Consider the following 18,701-nt stretch of genomic DNA (forward strand, 5'->3'; position numbering starts at 1 on the left):
AAAAAATAGAACAATGATCAGATAGGATGGAAATATACATAACATTGTGCAGCCTGAAAAAAATGTTCAGTGACACTTTTTACGAAGCCGCGTTAGCGGTTTAATGCACGTAATAGCGCGTGCTAATTTGCCAGCTTTGCTAGCCGCTACTGCCTCCTCGTGAGCAGGCGGTAGTTTTTTGGCTAGCGCAGGGGTTAGCACGCACTAAAAAGTTGCGTGCGATAAAGCCACTAACGTGGCTTCGTAAAAGGAGCCCTTAAATCAGATCTTTTGCATTTTCATACATATAAATATTATGATTTGCTTTGGACATCATTTGTGCTTATTTTCTGAATACATAAAGAAATGTCACTTGATCTGGGAGGGGGAGGGGAAAGGTATTCTGTTGATTAATGTAATTCTTTTATTCTGCAGACAACTTCATTATCACGCTCATCATAATAACCATAGCCTTCAACTTCATCACACCAACATACATTTCTCATCACCGTTCTTACCTTATTCACAGTATTGTTATCATTATAATTATCTTTCTCACCATGAACATCTTCACGATCATATTTTTATCCCAATTATAAACACTATCACTTTACTTTATTTAATTATTTATCTACCACTTATATCCTAAGTGGTTTACATTCAGGTACTTTATCCTATGTTCCTATCTGTCCCAGCAGGCTCAAACTCTATCTAGTGCAGTGGTTCCCAACCCTGTCCTGGAGGACCACCAGGCCAGGTCAGGATAGCCGTAATGAATATGCATGGAGCAGGTTTGCATGCCTGGCACCTCCATTATATGCAGATCTCTCTCATGTATATTCATTGGGGCTATCCTGAAAACCCGACTGGCCTGGTGGTCCTCCAGGACAGGGTTGGGAACCACTGGTCTAGTGTAGCTTAGCCTACATGTAAAACTTTTACCATTATTATACTACTGTCAACATTGCTTCCTTTTTGTTTTCTTTGTATCAAATTTTTGTTTTTTGAACAAGTTCCAAAGATAAACTACAGTGAAGTGAGGTGGCAGTCAAAAATGTAGGGGACATAACTGTTTGAGAAAGTTTTTAACTAGAGCCAGAACAGAGCCAGGATCCTGCCAGCTGTTTCAGCTCACCTGACTGAGTAATAAGTCCAGTGAAGCAGACTTGAAAAGCCAACCTGGTGTGGAGAGTGGGCATATAGCTGCCAGGCATACCTCTGAAGGATGTTCAGACAAAGGGGGAATGCCCCATGTCATGTCCTTTAGTGGGTTAATTATTACTATTTTGGTATCTATGTATCAGTAGTGCTATAAAAGTCAATAGGGAGATTAACTATTTATGTAGATACTGAGATGGTGAGGGTTTGGGTAATAGGTTACTGTGACTTTGTGTTTGGAAATTGTGGTAGGAACTTGGCATATTTGTAGTGTATTGAGAGTAGGAGGGGTGGTCAGTTGTGTGGTGATGAATCTGGAGGGGTACCAATTATTATTGGTGAAGGATGATAACACAGGTGGAAGAATATGAAGAATAAATGAAGGCGAGTTGATAATGTTTCTGCTTTGATCCTATTGGTAGTAGGTTTAACAATTTCTGTACTAAAAGGGATGAATAGGTTTGATGCACATGAAGGAGGACCACAATACCGGGCAACCAGTAGGCCGCATAAGACTATGGCCCTTCAGGGTTCCTGCTCCCGAGGAAGTAGGCTGATACCTCTGAAACGGACTTCCGTAGAGCTATTGATTTCTTAGGATGAAAGACAAATTATTTTTTGACATCTATCTTGTCCATTTGGAGGTAAGTAATCTTATTTTTGTGTTTATTGCTGGGTATTTTTTCACCTAATGAACTGATGTTTATGATCAAGGGGAGAAAATTGGTTGGACAGTTGAACCTCTAGTTTGATTGTGAACATTAGTGTGCTCATTGCAGTCAGAGCACACTGGGAAGTATTTCACTATACACACGACTGATTTTAGATTGTGATTTTCACTATTTATAATTTATTACACTGAGCACACCAGGTCCAGGGATGTTACACGCTTATTAACCCCCCTTTGGGTTAACACAGCTCACAACTTTTGAGAACAGGCTCATCCTGGCTCACACATTATACAAATATTTGATTTAAAAATATTTGATTTGAATGTATACATTGTTGTTGTTATTGAAGTGTGATAACTCCCAGTGTACTCTTCAACACAAGAAAGAATTCTTGTTTTTTTTTTAAAAACCAAAAAAACATTTCTATGTATATCACTTACATGTATAAATACCAATTTCAGAAAGTCACTAATGTGGGGATCTACATTGCATAGAGATTTCAAGCAAGTGTAGTTTGAATATGGTTTGGGTGTGACTTAGGTAGGATAAAAATGCACCCATGTATCCCCAATTTTACAAAGACTGTTCAAGTGTGTGGAGATAAACCTCCACGTCAAGTTTTACACCAACTCAGTATCAGATGTTGGTTTTAAAAGAGTGCTCACATTTTTCAGAATTACTCCCCTTAGAGCAGTGTATCGCAAGATTCCAGGTGTGCCGCAACACGCCAGGGAGGAGGAAAGGCATCGGCGCTGGCTGACTGCCTACACGATGTGCCTCTCAAAGCGAGAGGCACATCCTGTAGGCAGTCAGCCTGTGTCAGAGCCTCTTCTCTCCACGTGTCTTCCCTTCTGGCACTCCCCACTTGCAGCTCAGGGCCCCATCTAGAGGGCCTTCACGTATGCTGGCGGGACAGATAGGGAAAATGCTTGAGTACCTGAATGTACAAACCGCTTAGATAAACCTTGATAGGCGGTATATAAAAAACTAATAACTTGAAACTTATTCTATTTAATGCATATTAAGGGCTAAATTCTATAGATTGAGCCTAAAAAATCAGCAATGAAATAAGCTATATTCTATAAGCCGCACTTAAAGGCCCCCTTTATCAAGCTGCGTTAGGGGTTTTTATCACTGGCCACTGTGGTAAGAACATAAGAATTGCGCTACTGGGTCAGACCAGTGGTCCATCATGCCCAGCAATCCGCTCTCGTGGCGGCCCCTAGGTCAAAGACCAGTGCCCTAACTGAGACCAGCCTTACCTGCGTACGTTCCGATTCAGCAGGAACTTGTCTAACTTTGTCTTGAATCCCTGGAGGATGTTTTCCCCTATAACAGCCTCTGGAAGAGCGTTCCAGTTTTCCACCACTCTGGGTGAAGAAAAACTTCCTTACATTTGTACGGAATCAATCCCCTTTTAACTTTAGAGAGTGCCCTCTCACTCTCTCTACCTTGGAGAGGATGAACAGATTTTAATGCAGAGATTTTAATGCAGCAGACAGCGATAAAAAACCCTAATGTAGCTTGATAAAAGGGAGCCTACCATAGGCACAATTTATAGAATAGCGCTTATGCCTGGGGACCGTGACTAAATTTACCCCCTTTTTTACAAAGGTGAGCTATGCATGTTTTCCTAAAAGAGGGCCTTAGACATGGCTATTTGCACCAAGGAAAACATGGTGCAAATATCTGCACCTAATTTTGGGCACACATAACCTTATTCAATAATTATACACGCAACTCAAAGTAAGGTCCCTGATGTGCCAATGACCCTCCCATTTCCGTGCCCTCTTTTTTGACTTGCGTGTAAAATTTAGGCATGGATTCCATGCAAAAATCTATGCACATAACTCGCAATAGATTTTAATTAGCTTCATAATTACTTGTTAAAAGGCCAATTATTGACATTAATTAGTTTTTTATTCAATCAAATTGCACTTGCAATTTGGATTCGTGACCAAAAATACGTACAATTATTAGTACTTTTATAGAAATTGGGGTTTATAGTGTTATTATCCCATAGCATCTTGTTGGAACATAAATAATAACATATGTTAAAATGCATAAAGTAAAAACTGACTGATTAAATCAAATAAAGTTTTGCTACACCTCAGAGAAATGTATTTTTTTCTGAAATCATCCACATTAGTATGCTAACTTTGATATTTGAAAATTAAAGCAAATCTATTTGCAAGCAATTAATAGAAGACATTGACATGAGGTAATTAAAATTCATTAATGGTCAGTGTTAAAGAACTTAAAAGTAATTTTACTAAGCTGCATTATTAAGTGGCCTTAGCACACTCTTATGCGGGGTTTGCCCTATACACTAAAGCCATTTTAACGCAGCAGTAAAATGGCTGGTTTCCTATTTTTTTGCATTAATGTTCCTCATCTGGTATTTTTATATTTTAGGCCCTGTTTTACTAAGGTGCGCTAATCGAATTAGCGCACTAAATGCTAACGCGTGCATGTTAGTCTATGGATGCGTTAGCCTTTAGTGCACACTAATTCGATTAGCGCACATTAATAGGTTAGCGCACCTTGGTAAAACAGGAGGGTTAATGTTCTCGTAAGGTCTCTAACTCCTGACGAAGGCTGTCTTGCCGTAACATGGCCCTATCAAGTCCATTTTGTATGAGTGATTGAAACTGTGTCCATCTCGTATGTCCAAGTGAGATAGATTTTTTGCAACTAGATCTGAATAAAACTGGTTATGCCTCACCCATCCTTGTACCTTTGTGCTCATATATCCATGAGGTTGTCATCTCCTTCTTGTTGCCATCTACTAATCGCAACCTTAGAATTACAGGGTTCTAAGTGACAATTTTCAGTATTTTTAACTCCAATGACTTCCGGGTTCTATCTGACATGTAGATGTTACAACACTCACGAAGATTTATTGCAACTTAACCATTCCTTCATTTCATAAAAAATTACATAGTAAATCCGCACATGTCATTGAACACCAAAATGCCCCACAAACCTCCACTTCAATTTCCTGAGAATGACTTTCGGTACAGTTAGAACCATGTAATTCTAAGGTCGTGTAATATCAACATTAGTCTTTGGTCATTAATCAAAATTACCAAGTTAGCACATACCAACACCTATTTGGTATGAAGGGGAAAATTCTATAAGGGATGCTTAAAGTTAGACACCTAACCCACTTAGCAAATTGTCTTCAATAATGAGCTTTAATATGCTTATAAGTGAAAAATAATAATAATAGGGAGATAGGCACCTATGAGGGGGAGCTGAAAAGTTCTTAGCCCAACCAACCAATTTTCTAAATTCTGAACGTTATTTTGCCACTGTAGCTGAAAAGAGTATTATCTTATTCCATTAAGTGTCAGTTTGCAGAAACAAAATCCTCTGTTTTGACAATGTTTCAGTTCATTGATTGAACCATTGACTGAACCACGTTAGTCCCTTCTTGTTTGGGCTGAGAACTTTTCAGCGCCCCCTTGTATCTTTTTTTAAGCATGAAGAGAAAGACTTTAGTGCCACTAGGCGTGATTCTCTAAAGGACTTAGGTGTCCATAATATAAGCCTTTAAAACCCTGGTGCCACTAAGTGTGATTCTGTAATGGGCGTTTAAGTGTGACTGGCATGCAATGGGCACCTAAGGGGTCCTTTTACTAAGGTACGCTAGCCGTTTTAGCGCATGCTAAATGCTAACATGTGCAAACGCATCCATTATACCCTATGGATGTCTTGGCAAATGTTAGCATTTAGCACGCGTTAAATTGGCTACCACACCTTAGTAAAAGGACTACTTAAAGTGCCTATCTTATTTTAGGCACCATTTAAAAAGTCTGGCCCCAAGAGCTCATGCAATAATCCTAGGCTAATCAGTTGGTGCATGGTAATATAGCTGCACTAACTGATTAGCACAGAAACATATTTAAAATGCACAGATTCAATATTTACCACAGGATATTTGGGCACATCCTGTGATATGCCAATTTAAGCTGCAGTAAGCATGTGCAAGTACTTACCACAGTTTAATAAAAGGACCCCTTAATACATTGTCCTGTTTATTGTGGTGTGTATCCTATCCTTTAACTCCTCGAGTCCTGACTCCACCAGACCCGCCCAAAGATATAAACTGTCCTTCCCCTCTCTACGCGGTATTCTCTATGCAGGTAAACTGGGAAAATCTCTTCTCTTCAAAATCACAGGTCTCTGGGCTCTCTCCAACTATTCTGCAAGCAACTGAAAACTTGGCTCTTCTCTAACATGTAATTCTATTTTCCCCCCTTACTCTTCCATTCTATATATAAGCTCATGTGAACCTTTTTCTTTCTCTTCTTATATTTTAAGTTCTTGTAAACCGTGCCGAGCTCCACTTCCGTGGAGAGGATGCGGTATATAAACTTAAGGTTTAGTTTAGTTTAGTGCACAGTAGTTTTTATGTCATTACGAGATATCTACAATTTTGAATCCAGAAAATAGCAAAGCACTCATTTTGATTAATAGAATTACAATAGGTATGCTCTGTTTTATATTGTACTGCTGTTCAGCTCTTAAAGCATATTGCTATTTGGTATATGAAGAATTCTATAGTACTCTTAACATTCAGAAAGCATTGTCCTATGAAATCATATTATGGAAATTTTTTGAGTTAATAACGGGATTTAACACCTCAAGAACACAAATTGATGGTCTTGTAAAAGTGATGCTGAGTAATTGATAGAATTTGCCAGGATTGGGTCTGAATGCATGATTGAACACTGCCTTTTCTATAAGTACTCAAACAGTAACAATTGAAAAGTACAATACAGACTGTCAGTTTGAAGAGATACTGACTAGATTTACTAAAAAAAAAAAACAAAAAAACCCCAAACTCACCAAGAGAGACTTATGATCTGTGAACACCATGCAGAAATGTGCAGCAAATAAATACATGAAATACATTTACTTCATTAAAAAATATATATGTTAAAAGTAGATCAAGGAAAAATGTAAATCAGTTCACTCCAAAACCATAAAGGATTTACATAATTTAAAAGTACCTAGAACTGAAATGGGTAAAAACGTGCCCTTGCAGCAGGGCAGTGTAATACACAGGTGTCAGCATCAGGATCTGACTAACTTGTTAATCATCAGGTTTGTATACACTTTATATGCTTACATCACCATCATCAACCTGAGATACTGAAAAAGCATTTTTTAAAAATTATCCGAAAGTTGATTCAAACAATTCCTTAAGAAACTTTTTAACTCAACTTAGAGGAAAAGTCTGCTACTGAGTAATTTAAAAAAAAGGGTTGGGCAATAGTAATGAGCACAAATTATTATATCAAAGAAATCGAAAAAGAAGACCTTTTATCAAGTACTGGCTGGAGACCCTACATCAAAAATTAAGAAATATATTGAGTCATTATTTCTGACAAGTAGACAAAATGGCTCACAAGCAGTATTATTCTCATAGCCCTCCCTTGGCCACACCCCTTTTGAGTTTTACACAAGAAAATTTGGATATGCAGTGTTTAATTATATTGCATTTTTGTTACTGATTTGAGCAGCAAAAAAGAAAATTGAAGACATCATTTGTCAGATGAGGAGAGTACATTTTCACATTATTATTATGTTTTTACTTATTTAATATTTTCTTCACTATAGAGGAGACCTTATGATGTATAGGGGAAACTCATTTAGGTTACAACTTTTAAGACAAATATGAGTTTTAGCGATTTCATTCATTGCAATTCCCCAGTACTGAGGTCTTCCTCTCAGTTTATAGTTGATAGATTTTACTTTTTTGGTGTATTATTGTACTCTCCCCATTCTTGACTTAAATAGGTGGGGGTTTTTGCTCTTTCTATAATCATTGCTGGTTTCTCTTGAAATTCTATTGAATTTGGGTTTGGCAATTTAGGCTTTGTTTTTAGCCCTAATTAGTGCCAGTTTACATCAATAGTTGATTGCTAACAGCTCTCAGTGACCTTTGTAGAATCCGGGGGATAAAACATATATAAACCTGATGACTGGCAAGTTAGTCAGATCCTCATGCTCTGCACTGTATGCTGCCACTTGTGTTACATGACATTTTGCTGGGTGAGTTTTTACCCATTCTTAGTTCTGTCTTTATATGAGTGATCCTAGCTAATGAAATACTGATTCATTTGACTTCTGTTCCTATTTTTAGCTTCTGCATATTTTATTATTGTAAGGAAATACCATATCTGACTATTTTATTGCTGTTGGGTATGTAACTTTGCATTTAGTTTCCTGAAGTAATACAAATTTAGATGTGTATTTGTTTTACTTGTTTATCATTCATGGTGTGCATGGATTTTGTTTATTTTTTATGACTGCATTTTCATTAGAAATATTTAATGTAACTATCTGTACTGTAATTTTAAATTAAGGCCCTCTTTTACTAAGGTGCGCTAACCGATTAGCGTGCGATAAACGCTAATGTGTGCATGTTAGTCTATGGACGTATTAGCGTTTAGCGCGTGCTAATTCGATTAGCATATAATAATTGGTTAGTGCACCTTAGTAAAAGAGGGGGTAAGTTATTTATGCTTTAGGAGTGATACAATTAAGCCCAATTTCTATAAATGGTGCCTGAAGATAGTGCCTAGATTGGTGGGCCTAGGCACCTATCTTTATTACTGGATCTCCCAGAGGAACCTAGTCAGCATAAACTCATTGGTTCTGTAGCCCAATAATATTATCAGACTGGACTCTGAATCTTTGCTACTATAAAACTCAAAACAAAGAAATAAATAAATAAACTTATAGTTCAGTTGCTCATAAGGAATCTTACCTTCTACAAAAGTCCACTCACTACCACCACATCCCAGAGACAGGGAACCAGAAGTGTATTCCACATACTTTATGGAGGATAATATTATAGTTCAGAACTGTGCTAACTGATTAGCGTATGCTAATCAAATTAGCGTGCGCTAAATGCGTCCATAGACTAACATACACGCGTTAGTGTTTAGCGTGCGCTAAATCGATTAGCGCGCGCTAATAAGTTAGCGCACCTTAGTAAAATAGATGGTTAGTCTCTAAATAGCTTAGCAATGCTATCAGCTCCAAAGGTAAAAATTAGGTGGAAAATAATACTTACAGACATAAGGGAACAGAAAGGAGGGGGGGGGCTCAACCCACAATGTATGAAGCAAAGAACACTGTTTGTTTATTTATATCAAGGCGGAGCACAAAGCAAATTTCACAATACATAACCAAATCATCAAATCCTGCCAGAACTGATTTATTATACTGGTAGCTTGCCTTAAAGCTGCAAACATTATTTAAATTCTTCAATATAAGCAATCTGCTCTCAGGAATGTGGGGAGCCAAACAAACTTAATTTTCTTAATTGGCTTCATCAGTGCTGATAATTGAAAACACCATTAAAAAACAATTAAAAATAATTAGCCAGTTGGCACCTATCATGGTAGGCACTGACTGCTTTGAAGTAGGTGTCTACACTGAGATGCCTACCCAGCAAGTAGATATGGTTAGGGGTGTATTTGGGGTGTGATTTGACTTAAGCACATTCATTTAGGCCAATAAGACACTGGCCGGAATAGCAGTACACCTAAGCTTTCAATGCCTACTGATGTCTAAGACCTCTTAGGTGCCATAAGGCATGATTCTATAAAAGGTGCCTTGCAGATGAATGACAATCACACTCCATGGCACCTAGCAGCTAGGTGCTGTTTATAGTATCAGGGTCTTAGAGCCTTCTTAGTGGACATACTACATGCATATGTCCTATTTCATATCTACAGGCCACAGGATAGCACACACTAATGTCTGTTAGTGCATGTTACATTCCCTAATATAAACATCCTATAATGTGTGAATTAGGTAAAAACACTGCAAAAGCAGTTACCATGTTTATGAAGTAGCAGTAAATGTATATCAATTTGTGTCTTAAGATGGGATTCTTTATAGGTCAACCAAAGTTGGGCGCTCAGTATTGCAGCCATTTTGAAAATGATGCTAAGGGCAGGAATGAGTGGATCAATGAGAGATCAAAGGTAGGCCCAGGAGGACCTACCCAAACAGGGTGGGGGGGGGTGTTGGAGGGATATTCAGTGGGGGAGGGGATTCTAAATATCACAGGCTGGGGGAGGGGGAGTTAAAGGGAAGGAGGGGACTATTTCACTGAGAGTCCCCTGTTTTTTGTACTTTTTTAAAGGTTAAAAAAATTGATTCAGTCTTACCTGTTCTACATCTGCTCATATCTACAAAATTCTGAGTGGTAGAGAATGGGTAAGATTGAATCAATTTTTCACCCTTTCAAAAAAATATAAAAACCAGGGGACACACGATGAAATTACATGGAAATACTTTCAAAACAAATAGGAGGAAATATTTTTTCACTGAAAGAATAGCTAAGCTCTGGAATTCGTTGCCAGAGGATGTTGTAACAGCGGTTATCATAGCTGGGTTTAAGAAAGGTTTGGACAAATACCTGGAGGAAAAGTCCATAGTCTGCTATTGAGACAGACATAGGGGAAGCCACTGCTTGCCCTGGATTGGTAGTATCGAATATTGTTACTGTTTGGGTTTCTGCCAGGGGATTGGCCACTGTTGGAAACAGGAGATTAGGCTAAACACGCCAGTGGTCTGACCCAGTATGGCTTTTCTTATGTTCAGGGTGAGAAATAGCTGGGAAGTCTCCAGAAAGCTTTTAAACAGGTATGCAGGTCCCGGTCAATATTCAGTGCCAGCACCTACATAACTACCAGTTCCTCCCCAATGCTACCCCTTGTAGCATACATTTTTTGTGGCCATTCAAAGCCAATATTCATGTTGAATTTTAATACAGGCTAAAACAGCCAGCACAGAAAAAAATCTACAGTAGATGCTTAATGTGATGACTGGGCATGACGGGGCAGAACACAGACATAACATTAGGTGAGGGCTAACACACAGGTCGTTATCATGTGCTACCGGTAGTCCAGTAGCATGACCATAGCCCTTTCAGCAGTCTCTTGACTCCCTACCACCACCATTCAATCCCCCAACATCCAATTCTGCATCACAACACACCATTTATCCAATTCTCCAACCCCTTCAAATTCCTTGATTACATCCCTTATACCTCCTAATCCTCCCTGATAGCATTCCCCCCTCTTATATTCTTAATCCCCTGATTGTAAAGGTCTATAGGTCCCACACTGACCCAAATCCCCACGCCCCTGTGTATATCTAAGCCATCCTTCCTGCTCCTATCCCACCAGTATTTATCTGGAAGTGATTGTTGATAGTACAGTGGACCAGAGCAGAAATGCTTCCCCTCCATTCCAGGCCATTTGGTTCCAGGTCTCAAAATGGTCATCATGACCCTAATAGCAGTCCTGCAATATTATTGCTAGGGTCAGTTTTCCATAAGTCTACAAGACTACTGCTAGTGGTCACACTGGCCACTTTGATACCCAGAGATCGAAAAACAGGAGCAGAGGGAGAGCACTCATACCCCAGCCAACTATACCACTAGCTATCATTTCTGGGTAAGTTCCATTGAGAATAGGGGAGCCAGAGGACTGGGGGCCTGGGAGAAGGTTTGAATGTGCACATTTGGGTGAGGCTTTGGGTCAGAGTGGGGTTTATAAACTTCTTTTCTAAATGGAAGGGTTAAGGGGATTAGAGGAGGAATGCAGTCATGGACATTGGGGGATGTAATAAGGCAGGTTGAAGGATATCTGGAGAGGTTTGTTGATTAGATTGGGGAATGTCAGTGAGGAACATGATGTTGAGTGAATCAGATAGGAGGATCTGCTGGAGCTATCAGATGGGAGTTGAGGGATATGCATAGTGGGAATGCCACCATGCCATTTGTATTTCACATTATTTAGTAGCAGCATTCCATGCCACCAAAGCCACTGCTTGCCCTGGATCAGTGGCATGGAATGCTGCTACTATTTGGGGTTTTGCCAGCTACTTGTGACTTGCACTGGCCTCTGTGAAGATGAGATACTGGGCTAGATGGATCCTTGGTGTGATCTAGTAAGGCTATTCTTATTTATTTCAGCAAGGACCGCACAGTGGTCTAGCATTGCATAGGTATGCTTCCTGTATTTACCATACTGGCTTTGCACTTACTAACGCATTCATTTTTCTTATTAACACATGGTAAGTGTAATACCATATCTCCCTTTAGTAAAAAGGCCCCTATATGATAGGCAGTAATAATAAGGCTAAATATATAGAAACATGGAAACAGGATGGCAGATAAAGGCCAAATGGCCCATCTAGTCTGCCCATCTGCAGTAACCATTATCTCTTTCTCTCTCCGAGAGATCTCACGTGCCTATCCCAGTCCCTTTTGAATTCAGACACAGTCTCTTGTCTCCACCACCTCTTCTGGGAGCCTGTTTCTTACATCTACCACCCTTTCTGTAAAAAAGTATTTCCTTAGTTTACTCCGGAGCCTATCACCTTAAACTCATTCTATGCTTTATCCTATTATCCAACCTTGTCACTTTTTTATTATAATCCACTTCAAATGTTATTGGATAAATTAAATGTACCTAACATAAGAAATGAGACATGTACAGGGCAAGATAAAGCCTTTATATAATTAAGAAGTATTACTATTACTATTTCTGAATAGAAAAATAATGTGGAAAGTTTGAAAATAGAGCAGCCCATTTTATTATGGGCCTCATTACTAAAGTATGGTAAGTTTTACACTTACAGCAAAAGCCAACACACCGTATTTGCAAAGGCTGTGCTGTGAATGTGGAGGTCAGTGTTATTACAGCTGTGAAATATTCTTAACCATGCATTCAAAACTGTTTGCAATTGGCATGGATGCACTTACCTACTCTTGAGGTAACATACTAATGGGCCCTTTGATTAAGCTGCATTATAAAATGGGTGGCAGTATGTGCACACATGGTTACTGGAGCCTGAGACGGAGTAGAACATTTATGTCAATTAAGATCAATTTTCTGTTTTTTTCTACTATGAATATTGTAACTTGAGCCATTTTAGTAAGCTGTGCTGAGAAACAGGCTTAGCATAGCTTTACGTGGTACTTTCTCAGACACTAAGGCCATTTTTATTGCTGTCATCAAATAGGGCTTTCCTCCATTTCTTGAATATATGGCTCTGTGCTAATGTTGTGGCAGCCATTTTGGAGACTGCTGCTGGGCAGGAGTGAGTGGGTATTGTTCCTGCCCAGTTTCTCCCTAGACAATCAGTGACTTCTTCACGTACACCCAGAGGGACCTATAGAAATATGTAGCTAGGTGGGTGAGGATTGGGACAGTCATACGTTCTTTGCAGATTGGAAGGAGGTATCACCAGGGGGGGCCTACGGAGGTGAGTGGGGGGCTGGGGCAGCCCTCTATTTTTGGGGGGTGGATCAGAATTGAAGTGAAGGGGAGTGCCTGACCAGATTTTAAATGTGTATGAGTCCCAGGCAACATTCAGCTGGGATCTTCATAATTCCCGGCGGCCAGAGCATCCATAATTAGCCATCCATATTCAGTACCAGTGTCCAGGTATGGCCTGGCACTGAATATTCTGGGATCATTTAGCTAGCAACAGTCAGTGTTTAAAAAAAATGTTGCCGGCTGAATATCTGGTAGATAGTGAATTTTTGAATCAGGTAACTATCACTGAGTATCAGTTAAAAATGTATACCTGCAAACATGACTGAGAAACCCATAAACTTATACATTTGGAAACAATCTAAGACCCTCTTTTACTAAGCCATGGTAGAGGTTTCTACTGTGGTCCAGGATGACACTGCTCCAGTGTTCAAAGGAATTCTATGAGCGTTGGAGACGCGTCAGCACATTTAGCGTTCCAGGCCGTGGTAAAAACTTCTACTGCAGATTAGTAATAGGAAGGGGGGAGGGAGGTTAAATTGCATCTCTAAAGTAAAACATAATATTTCAGTTTTGCAATTAATAACCTGACTCACTCAACATAAATTTAAGAGTAAAGCCATACCAATGGAACTGTGGTTAATATTTGAAGGGCAAAAAAGTTTTTATTAAAATGGTTTTACATATCATTTAGGGGTCCTTTTACAAAGGCGTGGTAGCGGTTTAACGCGTGGAATACTGCACGTTAAACTGCCTGCCGCGCTAGTATCTAATGCCTCCATTGATGAGGCATTAGGATTTTAGGCTGCTGCTGGGGTTAGCGCGTGATGAAAAAAGGAGCCCTTAAATGAACAAACAAACTAAAAAAAATAAAGCAAGGCGGTAGTCACAAAGACTTAAAAAAAAAAAGATCTAATTTATTAAATTCAGCAACCAGTAACACCTATGAAGAGACCCAATGCAGCTGTGTTTTGGAATGGAATTGCCTGCATGAGGGGTCACTGCAACTACAATTAAAAACAGACACAAAAATTTGACTAAAACAAAATGGATAAAAAAATTTGTGTAAAAAAGATGTTAGCCTAAAAAACATCTATATAGCCATATCCACTAATGTAAATATTATTATAACTCAAAACCTAAACAAGTAAACAAGATAAGTGCATCAATGATTAATTAAATAAATAACATTTAAAAGGACATTCATTATCTGGCCATCACCCTGAACTTCACAAACTCTTACCCCCTCTTTTAATAAGGTGCGCTATGCTTTTTAGCATGTGGTAAATATTAGCGCATGCTAAACGCTAATGCGTACATGTTATCCTATGGACAAGTTAGCGATTAGCGCATGCGTTGATTTAGCATGTGCTAAATACACGCTAAACCGCTTAGCGCACCTTAGTAAAAGAGGGCCTTAAATATGCAACCAACGGAGGGGGGGGAAAAAAAACACACTGCAGGGAAAAGCTTATATTGCAGCAATTCACTGATGAAAAAAAAAAGCAAAAAACGCTACAGAATTCACCCCATTGTTGTACTTCCCCCAGTTCTCTATTTGATAACACAAGGTTTTAAACACAGGAACAAAAGACACAGAGAAAACTGATGACAAAAATCCAAAGGGAACTTACTGCCAATGTCAGGCCTCAGTTTGTTGTCATAGTTTTTCAGCAGAGAGTTCAGGATCTGTGTAGCATCTGTCTCCTGTGTTTTAGGAGCCAGAACCCAGGTTTTGTTCACACTCACATAATCATAGTCATACTCCTCCGTGCTTTCTGTGCTGAAGAAAACATGGAAAAAATCATAAAACCATCCTCTGTACACTAATAATCTCTCTCTCTCCCTTCCTCTCGTTTTGTCTATCTCATACAGAAGTGTAATATTTCACAAAATTGCTTGGGATCTATAACTTTGATTCCTGCCATTACAACAGGGTAAATTATTACAATAATCCTGGACATGCAGTAAAAAAAGGGAACAGGGCAACAGTTGAAATGAAACCTATTCTATTTGTAATAAATTGCACTGAACAGCACTGAATACTGTACCTGAATGTAACTTCCTTTTAGCTATAACTGAAAAAGACCTGAGCTAAGTTCAAAATCTTTCCCTTCCCTTCTCTAGCATATGATAATATACAGTAAATGCTAATATCTGATCTTGCAAAATGCTGAATATTTCTCGATATCTCATGGTACATTAAACACTTTGATTTCTCATAATATAGACAAACATGTAATGTGCCACAATGTAATAAACCTTTCTTGAAACATAATATAACTTAAATTATTTTACAAAGGGCCACTGAAAAGTTCTTAGTCCAATCCACAAAGTTGGGGCAGTCTCCATTGAGGGCTATACTGTATATGCAGCCCAGTGATTTTCCACTTTTTCCATTTTGTCAGAAAAATATGGAACAAAAAAATGTGGAAAATCACTGGATTAAATGTATAGCCCTCAATGGAAACTACCCCAGATTTGTAGGTTGGGCTAAAAACTTTTCAGCGGCTCCTCATACATCACATGAAACTATGAACGTTTTTAAACATATATCATAGCAGAGTATAATTTGCATTTCTTCTCACTGTATAGTCTTGACACTGCAGGCTAGCCTGTGCATTTTCTGAAGCTCTGTTACTAATAAAAGCAAAATCAAATACATAAACCAATTATTAATTAAACAGTAGCATTTACTGGATATTCAGTAATGGATATTCAGTGATGGGTTGACTATTTATCTTTAAATGATTAAGTTATCATTTTTAAGCCAGAAAAATAATGATTACCTAAAATGAAAAAAAGTTTGTTTTATATGAATCACTTCAATTAGAAGTCTTCTGTTAGATAAAGAGAATGGAAAATATTTTGGTGGTAATTAAGTCTTGGTTTTTTGGATCGTATACTGTGGACAAGTTTGACTCTGTTTTTTGTCTTAGGTTTCTTTACTTGTTATGTCCCCATTGATGTGGGCTAATTTATTCTTGTTTATATGTAAGTATTTGCATAGATAATAAAAGTTATGTAAAAATAAAGCAAGAAAATAAATTGTATAACTGGTGATCCACATATTTGTGTCCCTTGTGTGTATAACTGTAGCGAATACTAGTCCTTACATTTATAAATGCCAACTGGTCACCTTAGCGCTATTCTGTAAATGTGAATAAGTAACATAGGAGGTAAATGATGTTCAAAATTCCATTCCATAAGTACATTTGAATAGCCTTACTGGGTCAGACCAATAGTCCATTAAGCCCACTAGCCCGTACTCATGTTGGCCAATCCAGGTCACTAGTACTGGCAAAAAACCAAAGAGCAGCAACTTTCCATGCTACCAATCCAGGGCAAACGGTGGCTTCCCCCATGTCTTTCTTAATAACAGACTATGGACTTTTCCTCCGGGAAATCTTTCTTAAAACCTGCTATGCTAAATGGGGTGTTTCAGGAGGAGTGTCGAGGGCGGGAGTTGGGCGGGACATGGGCCAGCTTAGACTTAGTCGTACAGCATGTATAACCGAACAGCCCAGAATCGACGGAACTTGGACGTTGCGACTTAGACCATGTAAAACAAGGTCTAAGTCACAAAAACCCACTTAAAGTCACCAGATAAGCACTGCAAACACATAAAACAGACCCCCCACACACTACCCCAGTGATCACCGACCCCCTTCACCCCCCATAAAAATATTAATCACACCTTTAAAATTCAGCCTCCAGACCACTATCACCTGGCAGCCTGGCATAGGAAAGCCTAGTTGTCCAGCACAGAGATGGCTTAAGCCATCTTGAGGGTGCATTAGGGACTCATGGAGAGGAGGACCCATGCCCATAAGCCCCTGTAATCGCTGTATTGATACTTAAACATGTGCACTCCCCTATACACCCCCAAAACCCTTTTTTACTGGTATATAAGTGGCTCCTGCAGCCATAAGGGCTTTTAGGGTGGTAGATAAGTGGGTCTAAGGGATTCTGGAGGTGGTTTGGGGGGCTCACCATGACCTATAAGGGAGCTGTAGTAAGGAGAAGACATGGCACCCTTTTTGTGAAGTTCACAGCAGTGCCCTGTAAGGTACCCCACTATTTAGGTGCCATGTCTGGGTCCATCACTTTGCAGACCCCTCCCACGTCTAACAGGGATTGTTCCAGGTGTTTTTGACTTCGACGAAAAGTTGGACGAAAATGTAGTATAAAGATGGATGATTTAGCGGCTTGGACGATCAGATTGGCAGGACATATAGTTAGACGATTTTCAAAACAAAAAAAATTTTGAATGTATTTTTCGAAAATATGTCCTAGGCTGTTTTTTACTTCGGATAACTTGCGACTTAGACAAAAACGGACTTAGACGTCCCTTTCGATTATGCCCCTCCATGTGTTTTGTTTGCTTTGGGGCTTGGAACTTAAAAGAATAGATACTCTTTGGCTTGGATAGCTATATGGTCAAGTTGGAGTGTTTCATTTAATTGGGATGCAGCTCAGCTGTATTATTAATGAGCTGGTTGCATGCTCCGTTGAGCACTTAGTTTCCCCACCCCCCCAAAAAAAAAAAATTATATATGAGATTAGATTATCTGTAATTTCTCGCATTTAATCTATTTGTACGTGACAGGGTTAGTCCGGCTGTGAAATTCATTTCATTTATTTATTAGTTGATTCATCTAGTTAATGGGTTCACAAAGATGGAACTTAGGAATGATATAAGTTAATTAATCCCTGCCTTTGTGTTAATTAAAGGAAGTAGTTTAATTATGTGTACAAAAAAAAAAAGTCATGGCATACATATGCCTTGCATTAATTAATCATAATGGATGGAATTCATTATGGATGAGGAAATGGAGGAAATGGATGGAGGAAATGGGTCACAAATTAGTCAAGCCATTTTAACTTTAAGCAAGCATTTAATCCCTCCCCATAGATGTAAATTAATTAGCAAGTCCAGTGTTTTAATTAATGCAGATGTAATTTAGTTGTGGGTCAGTATGATCAAAGTAGTAATGGGGTTTAAGTCAGAATGTCCTCTATTCATGATTCAGACTAGGTTGTGATATCTGTTTTTGAGTATTTGTTCAGGTATGTATATATATATATCTATATATATAAAATCGGAGGTATGTGTGTATGTATGTGTGTGTGTATGTGCCGCGATCACGCAAAAACGGCTTGACCGATTTGAACGAAACTTGGTATGCAGATCCCTCACTACCTGGGATGATATGTTCTGGGGGTCTCGCGGCCCACCTGCACACGTGGGCGGAGCTACAAACAGAAAATCAGATTTCACCCATTCATGTCAATGGAAAAAATGTAAAAAGCTGCCATTCTCACAGTAATTCAAAAACGGCTTGACCGATTTGAACACAACTTGGTATGCAGATCCCTCACTACCTGGGGTGATATGTTATGGGGGTCTCGCGGCCCACCTGCACACGTGGGCGGAGCTACAAACAGAAAATCAGATTTCAACCATTCATGTCAATGAAAAAATGTAAAAAGCTGCCATTCTCACTGTAATTCAAAAACGGCTTGACCGATTTGAACGAAACTTGGTATGCAGATCCCTCACTACCTGGGGTGATAT

General features: G+C 39.0%; 1 protein-coding gene across 2 annotated transcripts in view; it reads right to left on the minus strand.

Annotated features, from left to right (window-relative positions):
• Positions 1–18,701, minus strand: part of LOC117361260 (gamma-aminobutyric acid receptor subunit gamma-4-like) — a 305,830-nt gene that overhangs the window by 211,615 nt on the left and 75,514 nt on the right. For both annotated transcript variants that reach the window (XM_033946355.1, XM_033946354.1), the window contains exon 2: positions 14,758–14,906. In XM_033946355.1, coding sequence (XP_033802246.1) covers positions 14,758–14,906 — 149 coding nt within the window. The remainder of the gene's footprint in view (positions 1–14,757; positions 14,907–18,701) is intronic.

This window comes from Geotrypetes seraphini, chromosome 5 (genome assembly GCF_902459505.1).
Source record: "Geotrypetes seraphini chromosome 5, aGeoSer1.1, whole genome shotgun sequence".
Classification (NCBI taxonomy): Eukaryota; Metazoa; Chordata; class Amphibia; order Gymnophiona; family Dermophiidae; genus Geotrypetes; species Geotrypetes seraphini.